The sequence below is a fragment of the Carica papaya genome, chromosome 5 (genome assembly GCF_054855325.1).
Source record: "Carica papaya isolate Zhongbai chromosome 5, ASM5485532v1, whole genome shotgun sequence".
Classification (NCBI taxonomy): Eukaryota; Viridiplantae; Streptophyta; class Magnoliopsida; order Brassicales; family Caricaceae; genus Carica; species Carica papaya.
Window position 1 is genome coordinate 36657302 of NC_142313.1, and position 11498 is coordinate 36668799.

At 37.7% G+C, this 11498-nt stretch overlaps 1 protein-coding gene across 1 annotated transcript; it reads right to left on the reverse strand.

Moving 5' to 3' along the window:
• Positions 1 to 252: 252 nt before the first annotated feature.
• LOC148265823 (uncharacterized) lies at positions 253 to 8092 on the reverse strand. The gene is made up of 7 exons (XM_088220541.1): positions 7996 to 8092; positions 7438 to 7570; positions 4315 to 4380; positions 4107 to 4194; positions 3899 to 4005; positions 1315 to 1503; positions 253 to 1253 (listed from the first exon to the last, which is right to left on the reverse strand). The coding sequence occupies exons 1-7, from the start codon at positions 8090 to 8092 to the stop codon at positions 320 to 322; spliced, it is 1614 nt and encodes a 537-aa protein (XP_088076667.1). The 3' UTR covers positions 253 to 319.
• Between the last annotated feature and the right edge of the window lie 3406 nt (positions 8093 to 11498).

Here is an 11498-nt window from a genome sequence, read left to right on the forward strand (position 1 = left end):
CCCCCACGGTGACACGCTAGGTCGAATAAACTTCTTATCCAACAACTCTTGCAACTGTGTACTTAACTCCATTAGTTCTGTCTTCGCCATCCTGTAAGGAACCTTGGAAATGGGCTGGGTGCCGGGCTGAAGTTCTATTGTGAACTCGACCTCTTTACTGGGTGGCAGGCCCGACAAGTCGTCCGGAAATACGTCCGGAAAATCTCTGACCATTGGTATCTCTTGGAGTGCAAGTCTCCTACCATCGTTCCCTGTCAAGGACATAGATAAACGGTAATTCTTGCATATATTCATACTAACATATCTTTCAACGTAACACTCATTTATTCATTGATTTTTCCCATACAAAAACAGATTCTTCGTTTGGCAATTTAAACACTACCCTCTTGCGAAAACAATCTACATGGGCGTGGTGGGCCGCAAGCCAATCCATACCCAGTATTACATCAAAATCTTGTATGTCTAGCAAAATTAAGTCTACCTTTAACTTCCTCCCCTCTATCTCTACCCCACAAGAGTCAAACATTACATCAGTACATAAAGCGCCATTAGTTGGCGTAGATATTACCAATGCCCGGTCCAACCCCCGAGTCTCTATCCTTAGTCTAGATGCGAACCTAGGCGATACAAATGAATGTGTGGCACCAATGTCAATTAGTACTCTAGCAGGAATATTTGAAATGTAAAGTATACCTTGTATTACTCCTGAAGTAGCGGCCGCCTTCGGAACAGTCATGGCAAACACCTGCCCTTGAAGCAACGGCCGACCAAAATCTCTCGGCAGGGGGCAATCTCGTACGAAGTGTTGTGTGCTCCCACACCGATAGCAGCTTCGACTGCCACTCATACATGGCCGTCCACCATGGTTTTTACCACACCGTGGGCACATCCCACTGCTCGGGGCCATCTGATGACCCGGAACTGCCTCCTGAACCACTCTCTGCCTCTTCTCTGTTTGACTAGAAGTTGGTGGCGGTCGTCTATAACTGGAGGGTCCTTTATTATTGTCAGTCTGTTCCTTATACAGTGCCTCTATCAACTGTGCCTTCTCCAATACCATCTGATATGTAGGAAATGCAAACATAGCCACTTGGTGATACAATTCTGACCGTAACCCCTTCTCAAACCGTCGGGCCTTCTTAGTTTCATTCATCATGACCTCGGGCGTAAACCGGCCCAAATCTATATCTCTCGGCATAGTCCACCACAGACAACCTCCCTTGTCTAAGTTCAGTAAATTCTGCTTCATTTCACTGTCTCAGAAAATTCGGAAAATACTCTGCATTGAAAGCTTCTAAAAAGACTTCCCAGGTGATTGGTGGGACCAAGGCCCCTCTTTTCAATTTCCACCAGCGTTCAGCGGACCCTCTCAATATGAATGTAGCCAGCTGTACTCTCTGTTCTGTAGTCACACTCATCACTACGAATAATTTTTCTGTCTCCTTTATCCAATCCTCCGCCACCAGTGGATCAGACTCCCCATTGAAGGTAGGAGGGTTCAGCCTTCAGTATTTCCCAATATTGCTCGTATCCACACCCCCCTATGGGGACGCCTTGTTGTGGCATCGATGCTGCCTCTGCCCGCAACTCTCTATCTCTAATCACGGTAGCTAGACTCTCAACCACTCTGCACAGCCGGTTAAAGTCCTCCTGCTGTACGCCGGACTGCTCTGCATGGGTTGCCGATGGACCAGCAGCGTGTCTCGGTTGTACGGGAGGGGGCACAGTGTGACACGAGGGTGACCCTTGAAATGCAGTGAGTGGTACATGGTGAAATCCCGAGGCTCATCGTGGGGCCCACGGGGTGGGCTCACGATGGGGTCGGCCCCTACCCTTCTTCGTCACCTCCCTTGACTCACCTGCATAATAGTGGCACCCATCATTAGTACTCTTAATTTGCTCTGATACCAACTGTAACGCCTCTTTTTTTTCATTTTGGACGTACTTAACAAGCAACCAATTCCATAACAAAACGGTCATGCACAAGGAACCACTAGCATAATCCATTATCCAATGATCAAGATAATCCTACAATCATGGACAATACATCGCACATAATACAACCATACTCAATATCTATACTACCATTAATTCTACATATTCCATTCAGTAAAAAAAAACGAAACTCTTTATCTTGTACTCTACACACTAGGTTCGGAATCCAACAATTTCAATCCAGACTCCGTCCCTACATCATCTGTAAAAAGGAACTAGCACTATCCAATGATCAAGATAATCCTACAATCATGGACAATACATCGCACACCATACAACCATACTCAATATCTATACTACCATCAATTCTACATATTCCATTCAGTAAAAACAAAACGAAACTCTTCATTCTGTACTCTACACATTACGTTCAGAATCCAACAACTTAGATCTAGACTCCGTCCCTACATCATCTGTAAAAAGAGAAAGAGTGAGTTCATTTAACTTAGTACGGTTAAATTCAAAATACATGCGTGAGATGCAACAATATAAAATCCTATGCCTCTACCAATAGTTCACTACTGAACTCCAATTTTTCCTCCTGCACCTACAACTCTACCTACCCTAAGTGTCCGTTCCCTGACGGCACTCCAGGCGTACTAGTGGTACCATTCACCGCCAAGATTTGGCAACCATTGACACCTATCGACCCCTAGTGGCCACGCACGCACACGAGTTTCAATAATTTTCGTCACCAACAGCGGCGACCATTATTCACTTATCGACCCCCTATCAGGCCACACACACACACTCTAATCCTTCTCTCCCATCACCACCATTGGCGACCGTTCGCCATCTCACGTCCTATACCAGGCTACTCACACACACCCAATTTTCATTCACTTGCGTCACCAACATCGGCGACCGTTAGCCATCTCTCGACCTATACCAGACCACTCTCACACACCCAATTTTCATTCACTTGCGTTACCAACATCGGTGACTGTTAGTCATCTCTCGACCTACACCAGGCCACGCACGCACACTTTGACCATTCCCTCTCGTCACTAATATCGGCGACCACTAACCATCTCTCGACCTATACCAGGCCACGCACGCACACTATTTTCATTCATTTGATTTTCGTCACCAACATCGGCGACCGTTAGCCATCTCTGGACCTATACCAGGTCACTCACACACACTCTGATCATTCCCTCTCGTCACCGATATCGGCGACCACTAACCATCTCTCGACCTATACCAGGCCATGCACGCACACCATTTTCATTCACTTGCGCACCAACCTCGACAACCATCGTCTACTTATCGATCCCCGTCGGCCACACACACACACACCACTCCTTCTCGTCCACTGTCTCTCTCTCCGCCAGCTGCCTACGACATGTCCTAATTGCCCCCACTCACCCCGTCCTTCTTCCCCCAAGGCTCCAGCTACCCCACTCTCTTTCCCCAAGCATCTCACTCACCCGGTAGATCCTTCCCTTCTCCAACATTCACTCCCTATCTCTCCCTAACTCTCTCTCGGGCTACAACCTCCCGCCACACCATTCTTCTCACCTCACTCACCCCGCGGATTCTACCTTTCCCCAGTGTTTCCCCACTGCCTCTACCTATCTCTCTCTCAGACTACGTCCTCACACCACAACATCTCCTTATCTCCTTCCGCGTTGCTCACACAGTCCGCTCTCTCCCACACCGTTTTCCCGCCTGTACCGTCACCTTCTCTCTCTCTCCTCCTGCGATTCTCACACGGTCACTTCCTTCGTTCGCGTATCCCTTTTCTCTCCCCTGACCTCCACTCACTCCGCACTCCTATCTCTCTCCCGATCTCCGCCCCAAGCAACAAAAATCTAAGTTTAACTCCCTAGGAGATAGATCTTTCCAAGTGTTATAGCATATCAATGATAATGCCTACAAAATTGATCTCCTAGGTGAGTACAAAGTGCCTGCTACATCTAATAATTCTGACATTTCTTCTTTTGATGTAGGTGACAATTCAAGGATAAATCCTCTCGATTGGGGGGACTGGGGTGGGAAGATGTAGACCTAGACACAAGAGACACAATGAAAGACGGTTACCTGTAAGACCAATAAGATAGTTGGAGAGAAGGGGGAAGAATGATTCAAGTCCTGGAGGGACCTATCACCGAGCCCACGCTAAAAGCTTCCAAAAAACTTTCAATCTTCTCATCCAAAGTTGGACTACCCAAGAGATTGATTTTGAGAGTCCAAAAGCTATAAAAATAGGCCAGATAAAGCAAGCAAAGGCTTGAAATATCTGGTTTTGGTCTAGGTAGAAGATGGCCAAGAAAGAGAAAACATCATGTCGCGCACCTGAGCGGGAATCACCATCACCTAGCCATTATGAGTTGTGTTTTCTCTTTGAAGAGGCTTAAAGCATCTCTGTAGACTTCGTCCAACCTAGAAAACATAAGCAAAATAGAGACAAAAACAGTCAAGAAAAACATCATAGCAAACAAAAACAAAGGTGAAAAGGAAGAAGACAAACATGCAAGCAAGAACACATTCAACTCAAGGAGGATCACCCTTTGTTGCAAACCACCTTCCAGTTTTAATGTAATTACATATCTGTTTCAAGGAAGGAGACCTTCATACAGCCACTAGTAGATGAGGAAAAGAAAGACACCTAAGATGAGTAGAAAAAGAAAATCAAGAGGAGTAAAGAAGAGGAAGACCATATGCATGAAGAAGTAAAAGTTTGACCAAGGTGAAGAAGAGTCGGCTTTCACAATTATGGAAGGCCTATTCTATCAGCCACTACCTACAAAAATTAAAAGGAAAAAAAGTTAAAATTCAAGACTCGAAAGGACTTTAAAGAAGGTGTCCAAGTAGGAATCTAGTTGTCTAAAGAGAAAACAATTTGATATGTAACATTCTTTTTAAGTTTTTGAGTTTTAATCAATTTAAATTTTAGTATTTTATTAAGATTAAAATTAAGAATTATGTTTATGATTCTTATTTCCTAGTTTAAATTAAATAAGGATGGCCAACCCTATAAATAGAAGGCATCACCCCTTTATGCAAACACAATTCAAATTATTAATAAAATTCAGATATTTTTTTTCAAGCTTTCAAGAGTGAGTGAGTGGGTCTTCGACTGACTTGTTGTGCTAGGAATTGGAATCACTTATCGAGGTAAGTCTCTTGGTGTCTTTTCAATTCTAGTTCTTTGTTTTTTTTCCTATAACCTTGATTTTTCCTCATTTGTTGAGTGCGAAACAAGTAGAGAGTGTTTACTTAGGGTTTTGAGTTTTTTCTTACTGATGTATATGCGGAATTTTAGATTGCATTGTTGATATCTGGTTTCACATAACTGAAAAATTGAGTAATTTGAAACTCTTTTACAGACACTGACAAGCATTAAAATCTCATATTAGGAAGACAAATTGAGATGGGAAATCATGAATAATGCTCAATTTTTTGTCAAATCACTTTACAACCTGTTAACTGGAAATACTAGTAACAATGGGCATTTATTTCCTCATAATATTCTATGAAAAGTAGGAGCTACTCCCAAAATTTTGTTTTTCACTTGGGAGGCTGCAAAAGGTCGCATTCTCACTTTATACAATTTCATGAAGAGAGGGATTCCTATTTTCAATAGATGTTTTCTCTATAAGAACAACTTAGAATCTTGCAATCATCTATTACTTGAATGTAATATTGTTCACAAGCTCTAGTCTGTGGCTCTTGGTCTCTTGGGGTTGTCTTGGGTTAAAAAAGATTCTATTTCTTCCTAACTCCTTGCTTGAGAAGGCTTCTCTAGCAAACATAAATCTCTTAAACTCATTCATCTCACCATTTTCTGGGTGATATGGAAGGAGAGAAACAACAGGATTTTTGAATGCAAAGAAATATAATTTAGCATTATCATTGACAATTAACTCCATTATTTTGGTTTTACTATTTTTGTGCAAAACATTGATTGTTTTGAAGATCTTGCTTTCATTATTGATATGCTAACCAATTTGTAAATCCTATGTACATTGAAGATGCCTCCTTGGCACCATTATGTCAATATAATACTTACACTTTTTTTTAAAAAAAATAATAATTAGTTTGAAGAAAAAGAGTGATGTATCTATATAAGAGTTTGTAAACCCAGATGCTATAAAAAATTGTCTTAGCCTGGTACCATATATAGCCTTAACGTAATTTGCAGACATGTATAGAATTATCACAATTAAAAAAACATGTTTGATGGTTGTGTTCATGAAAACATCTTTATAAATAACCATATAAAAAGACATTGTTGACATCAGGTTAATAAAGAGAACACTATTGACTAATAACAAGACTGAGGACGAAGTGAATAGTGGTAGGTTTGGCAACCTTAACTGAATATGTTATGATAATCAACACTAGGGCAATGATGGAACCCTTTAACAACTAGTTGAGCTTTGTACTTGTCGTTGAGCCATTAGGTAAATGTTTAATTATAAAAATCCATTTATAATTGACAATATTTTGCATAAAATTAGATGGGATAATTTTCATGTTCTGTTTCGTACAAGAGCATCATACTCCCCAAACATAGTACGATTCCATTTAGGATCTTTGAAGGTCTGGGTCAATGTTTGCGGCTCAAGTTGGTGGCTTAAGGTGATGATAGTAGTAAGATTAAGTTTTTAGATGGGTTCATGAATTTTGTTTTTAACGTGAATAGTCATGGTGTGGGTGTTGGTGGATGGTTATTTTGGAGGAGAGGGGTTTTAGAGAGAGTTAAGGAATTATAGGATGGATTGTGTGGGTTATTTGATGGTGTTGGGGAAATGTTCTAGTCAATCAGATGGTAAGGCTCAATCTACCGAAGTTTGGTTGAGAGGAAGTGGGGCTTCGTATATGGGACATGGAGTTTTAGAGAGTGTGTTATGGAATGGTTGAGTAAAGATTGGTTGTGAGATGGATTCGAGCCTACGGATAAGGATACAAGTAACGTATAAATTAAAGATACAAGTAACAGTAGGAAAAGTGGTGGAATTAGTATGGATAATGTAAAAACTTGAGCCATCCTCAATCATAATATCATCAGACTCTGCATAAGAAGTGTGAAGTGAAGGATTATTCAAGTCTGTAGGTGAGATGGTGCAACACTTGACTACCAAGTCGCCATGTGGGGGTGTTAGTGGCTGCAAGATATGCAATGTGAGCATGCTGCTTCTATGGAGAACATGGTGGCTGTGCATGTGTTATTGATGGAGCTAATGATGATTGAGCATGGACAAGTTGATATATAGAGCATCTTTGAATACCACATCCTTGGCAATAACCAAGATATGGACGTGATGGTGGATGATCATTATGAGGAGTAATGGATTGTTGACCGTAGTTGTGAAAGGTAGTTACGAAAAGAAGCCAAGGAGGAGATGGTTACTAAGATTGATTCTCATGTCAATTGATAAGATTGGTGGTGACCGGAAAGAATGATGGTAATACATGTGATTGTTGGGGAGACACCTCCTTACTAATGAGTTTTTCATGAATTTTATGAAAGGAATAGGCATTTTACGAGCATTAGCCACGTCAATAGTTCCTTTGTATTCCTTATCAAGGCCATCAAGAATCTTATCAATGAGATCTTCTTCATTAACTGGTTTTCCAAGAGAAGCAAGTTCATCAGCCTGATTCTTGATAAATTACATATACTTTGAGATTGTCTTGAAACCCTTAACACATTTTTTAATTAGTTTTTAATATAATTGATGTGACCACGAAATGGTTTGACATAGATATTAGCCTATTAAGATGTGGTCATGCCCTGTAAGAGATGGTCTTATAGAAAGAAGAGATTGAATGGGCAGAGAGACTGCACCAAGGAGTTAATTGAAGAGAAAACGATCATGGTGCTTTTGTATTGTGTAGGCTGGATTAGGACATGTCTTACCATCAATGGTTATGGTTGGTGTGGGACTGTGATGAGAACCATCAAGAATGCCATACAGATCATATCCTTCTAATAGACTTCAAATTTGGAGGCTCTACGTGATGTAGTTGGTGGTAGTCAATTTATGATGCTTGTAGTGTCGATGGTGACAAGAGAATTATTTGGGTCTTGAGTATTTTGAATGATGATATAAGCAGTAGAAGATGCAGAGATGTCTTCGGAAGCCATTATGGTTGAAAAAATAATATGGAGAATTGTGAGAGAAAACAAAAAGAGGAAATTGAAGGAACAGATAAAGAGGGTGGTGGTTTTAATACCATATTGAACTAAAAGTAATAACTTGATTTTCATTGAATAAAAGTGTGGCATATATACACGTTTGAGATGAGATTAATGATCGATCAAATATTCTAATTCTAGCTAATTACCCAATTTATGCAATTTGTTGTCAATCACCTAATTTGTGAGATTTGCTGTCAATCACTTAATTTATTTGTGAGACTTGCTGTCAACTAAATTATTTACAAAAATTACGGAAGTATACAATTAATTAATTCATCTAATAATTACATAATATTTTCCATACATGGTTTCTCAATGTTAACTAATATTGCTTGAAGTTATTAGTTTTAAAAATTTAAATCAATATTTTTCTTAAGGCAACACAATCGGGAAACGAACAACACTCACCAATAGATACTAAATAGGCTAAAGAACTATACATATATATATACATATAATTTTGTAAACTTTGTTAATAGACTACTAAATATACATGAAGTATATCTTTGTAATTTTTTTTGAAAAGAAGTATTATTTTAATAGTGCTCAAGATTTTTATAAAAGGGTATTTTTAACTCTATTTAATTATATATATATATGAATATATTGGAATCTTACAATATGTATATAATAGAAGATTCAGTAGATTTAGATTAAATTGTAATTAAATCTACAACATTGATCTTCTTAAATAGTACAGATTTTTTTACCTTAATTGTTAGATAATTATAAAATATGGAATAAGGATAATGAATTTTTTACTAGACAAAGAGTATGGATTGAAAGAAGAAAAAAGAAAAGTACATTGACAGGAAAGAATAAAAGGTAATAATCTTTCTAGAATAAAACAAAAAATGTAAAATGTAATAAAATCTATATTTTCTCAAAAATGAGAAAAAAATGAAATCGCATTTTCACTTCCCTATGAAGAATGCCCTCATGACAACCGCCTTCAATATAAATGTCCATCCATCATTCATCCTTTGTCTGCTATTTATACCTCTTCCCCTTTCTTCAACCCCACATATACACTTCTCCCTTTCTTTTTTAACATCTCTCTTTATATATGTATATGCTTTGAATTCAATAAGATGTCATCACTTTCGTCTGAAAATGAGAGTGGAAAACTCATTGGTTGCGAAATATAACCATACGCGCGAAAAGGTGAAAAAGATGTAGATCAAAACTCAACCAATAAAGGAACAAAATTGTCCAATATTATCAACCAAATACTAAAGATTATTGGGGTAAGTTTTGAAATATATAGATATGTGAAGGTTTTAATGGCTTTTTTCAAAATTCGTTAAAATGATCTATTTTGGAACATAAAAGGGCGAAGGAGTTGAAAGCAAAATTGAAAGAATAAGAGAAGGAGAAGAAAGCACATCAAGCAGCAGAGGCAAAACAATCAGTGGTAGAAGAGAAAACTTTACAATGGGGGCAGAGATAACAACCCAATTTCCCCCAAAGAAACAATTGAACAAAATCTATCATTTTAAACCCACTCAAATGATCTTTACATAATTTGTATATATATATATATATGTATGTTATTTTTTAGGTCATTGAGTACTTAATATGTGAATTAATTTATTGAGGGAACAACAGCAGTGCAAGAAACGAAAGAAGTGTTTAGTAGCTGGAACAACTATAATTTCATTCACACTTCCTGAGAATCTTCTTATCATGGCTGATAACATTGAACTTGTCAGTAGATTTTTCATCTTTAAATCTCTCATATCGTCTTTTAGGTAAAATTGATTTATAGAAAACTTGTTAATGGTTAATTTGCTTTTTGATAGTATACTTCAGAGGATCTCAATCGACCTAAAACTAATTGCAAGTACACAATCCAGCAAAGAATTGAAGGGTGGACTATTGAACAACGATAACGTAAAACTAGCATATATGATTCAATAAGTCACTTTAATCTTTTGAAGTGAACAAATTGATTTTTTGGAACATGCATCTAGAAATAAAAAAGTTTATACATGATTATCCAAAAACCTTGACAACATTTATCCGATGTGGAACTGTAGTATTTTATTCATAATGGATCACAAGGATCATTTTGATCAGCTGTAGAGGTGACAAACTTTATACTTCATGAGATATATCCAAAAAAGCCCACTCCTAAACCAAGAAAGAAGAAACCATAAGAAAGAAGTAGTTCTAGAGTGCTACAGGAAGAAGGGAGTAATCCTTTGCAAAAAAATGTCAGTAGGTCGAGGAAGAATAAGATAGATGGAGAATAAGGGAGTAACTCTATGCGAAGAAAGGTTGGGAGACCAAAGAAAGTGGTGGATGGGGAATAAATGACTTCTTCTGTATGTTTTTTTCTTTAATATGTATATATTAGAAATATTTAAGTCATCATTAAGTATCTAGTGTTGAACTATTTTATCTCAATTCTTCTTCTTTTTTCGAATAAATGCCTCTGATGGGGAAGCCCAAAAAGAAGATGGAGAAAGAAATGACTGCTTCGGTAAGCGGATTGTGTACATTTATGTATGTGTATATATATATAACTGCTTAGTTAAAAATGTATATAATAGCTCATTAATGTTTATAATGTTGATTTAAATACACTTGGTTTGCCTTTTAATTTATAAGTACCAATAATAGAGGAAAAGCTGAAGGAAGTAACAAGTGAGACATCGTGGGTCATTGATGAAGTAGTTAATTAATATAAAACATTAAAATCAATCTTTTTATTATTGAGTTGATCACTAGATTTAACTTGGCTTGTGTTGTATAAATGGAGTCTTCAATGTTGGGATTCATTGATTCTATAATAAAGAAGATGAAAAATGAGAATTATTCTACCGAAGTAACTAATTTAATCTAATTATGTAATATATTGTTATTTATAGGTATAAAATAAAATTCACACTAACTTAATTTCTTGGTACTTATAGATGATGAGGAGTGCAATTAAGAAGGGAAAGAGAAAGTGAGTGGAAGAAGAGATTGATCCCATTAATGAGGTGATTAAATTTAATTCTTTTGTATTATACATTTACAAATTATATGGGTGAATAAACTTAGTTTATTGTTTGCAAAGGTTGTGGAACATTTCCAGCATGAACTTATAGATGAACCAAAGGACAATATTGCATAAAGTTATTGTGTGAGTAATGTTTAATAAATATTTAAGTTGACATATGATTGCACTACAAGTACTAAAATTATTCTTTATGAGGCAAAGGGAAGTGTCGCTATTGAAGAGGTAAAAAGAATTGTGGAATTGTATCACTCAAAGTACAAGCCAAAAGATATATTGAAGAGGTACATTCATGAATTGAAGAGAAAGACACCAGAGTTTAATAAGAAGACTTCCTCAGAAGACGTG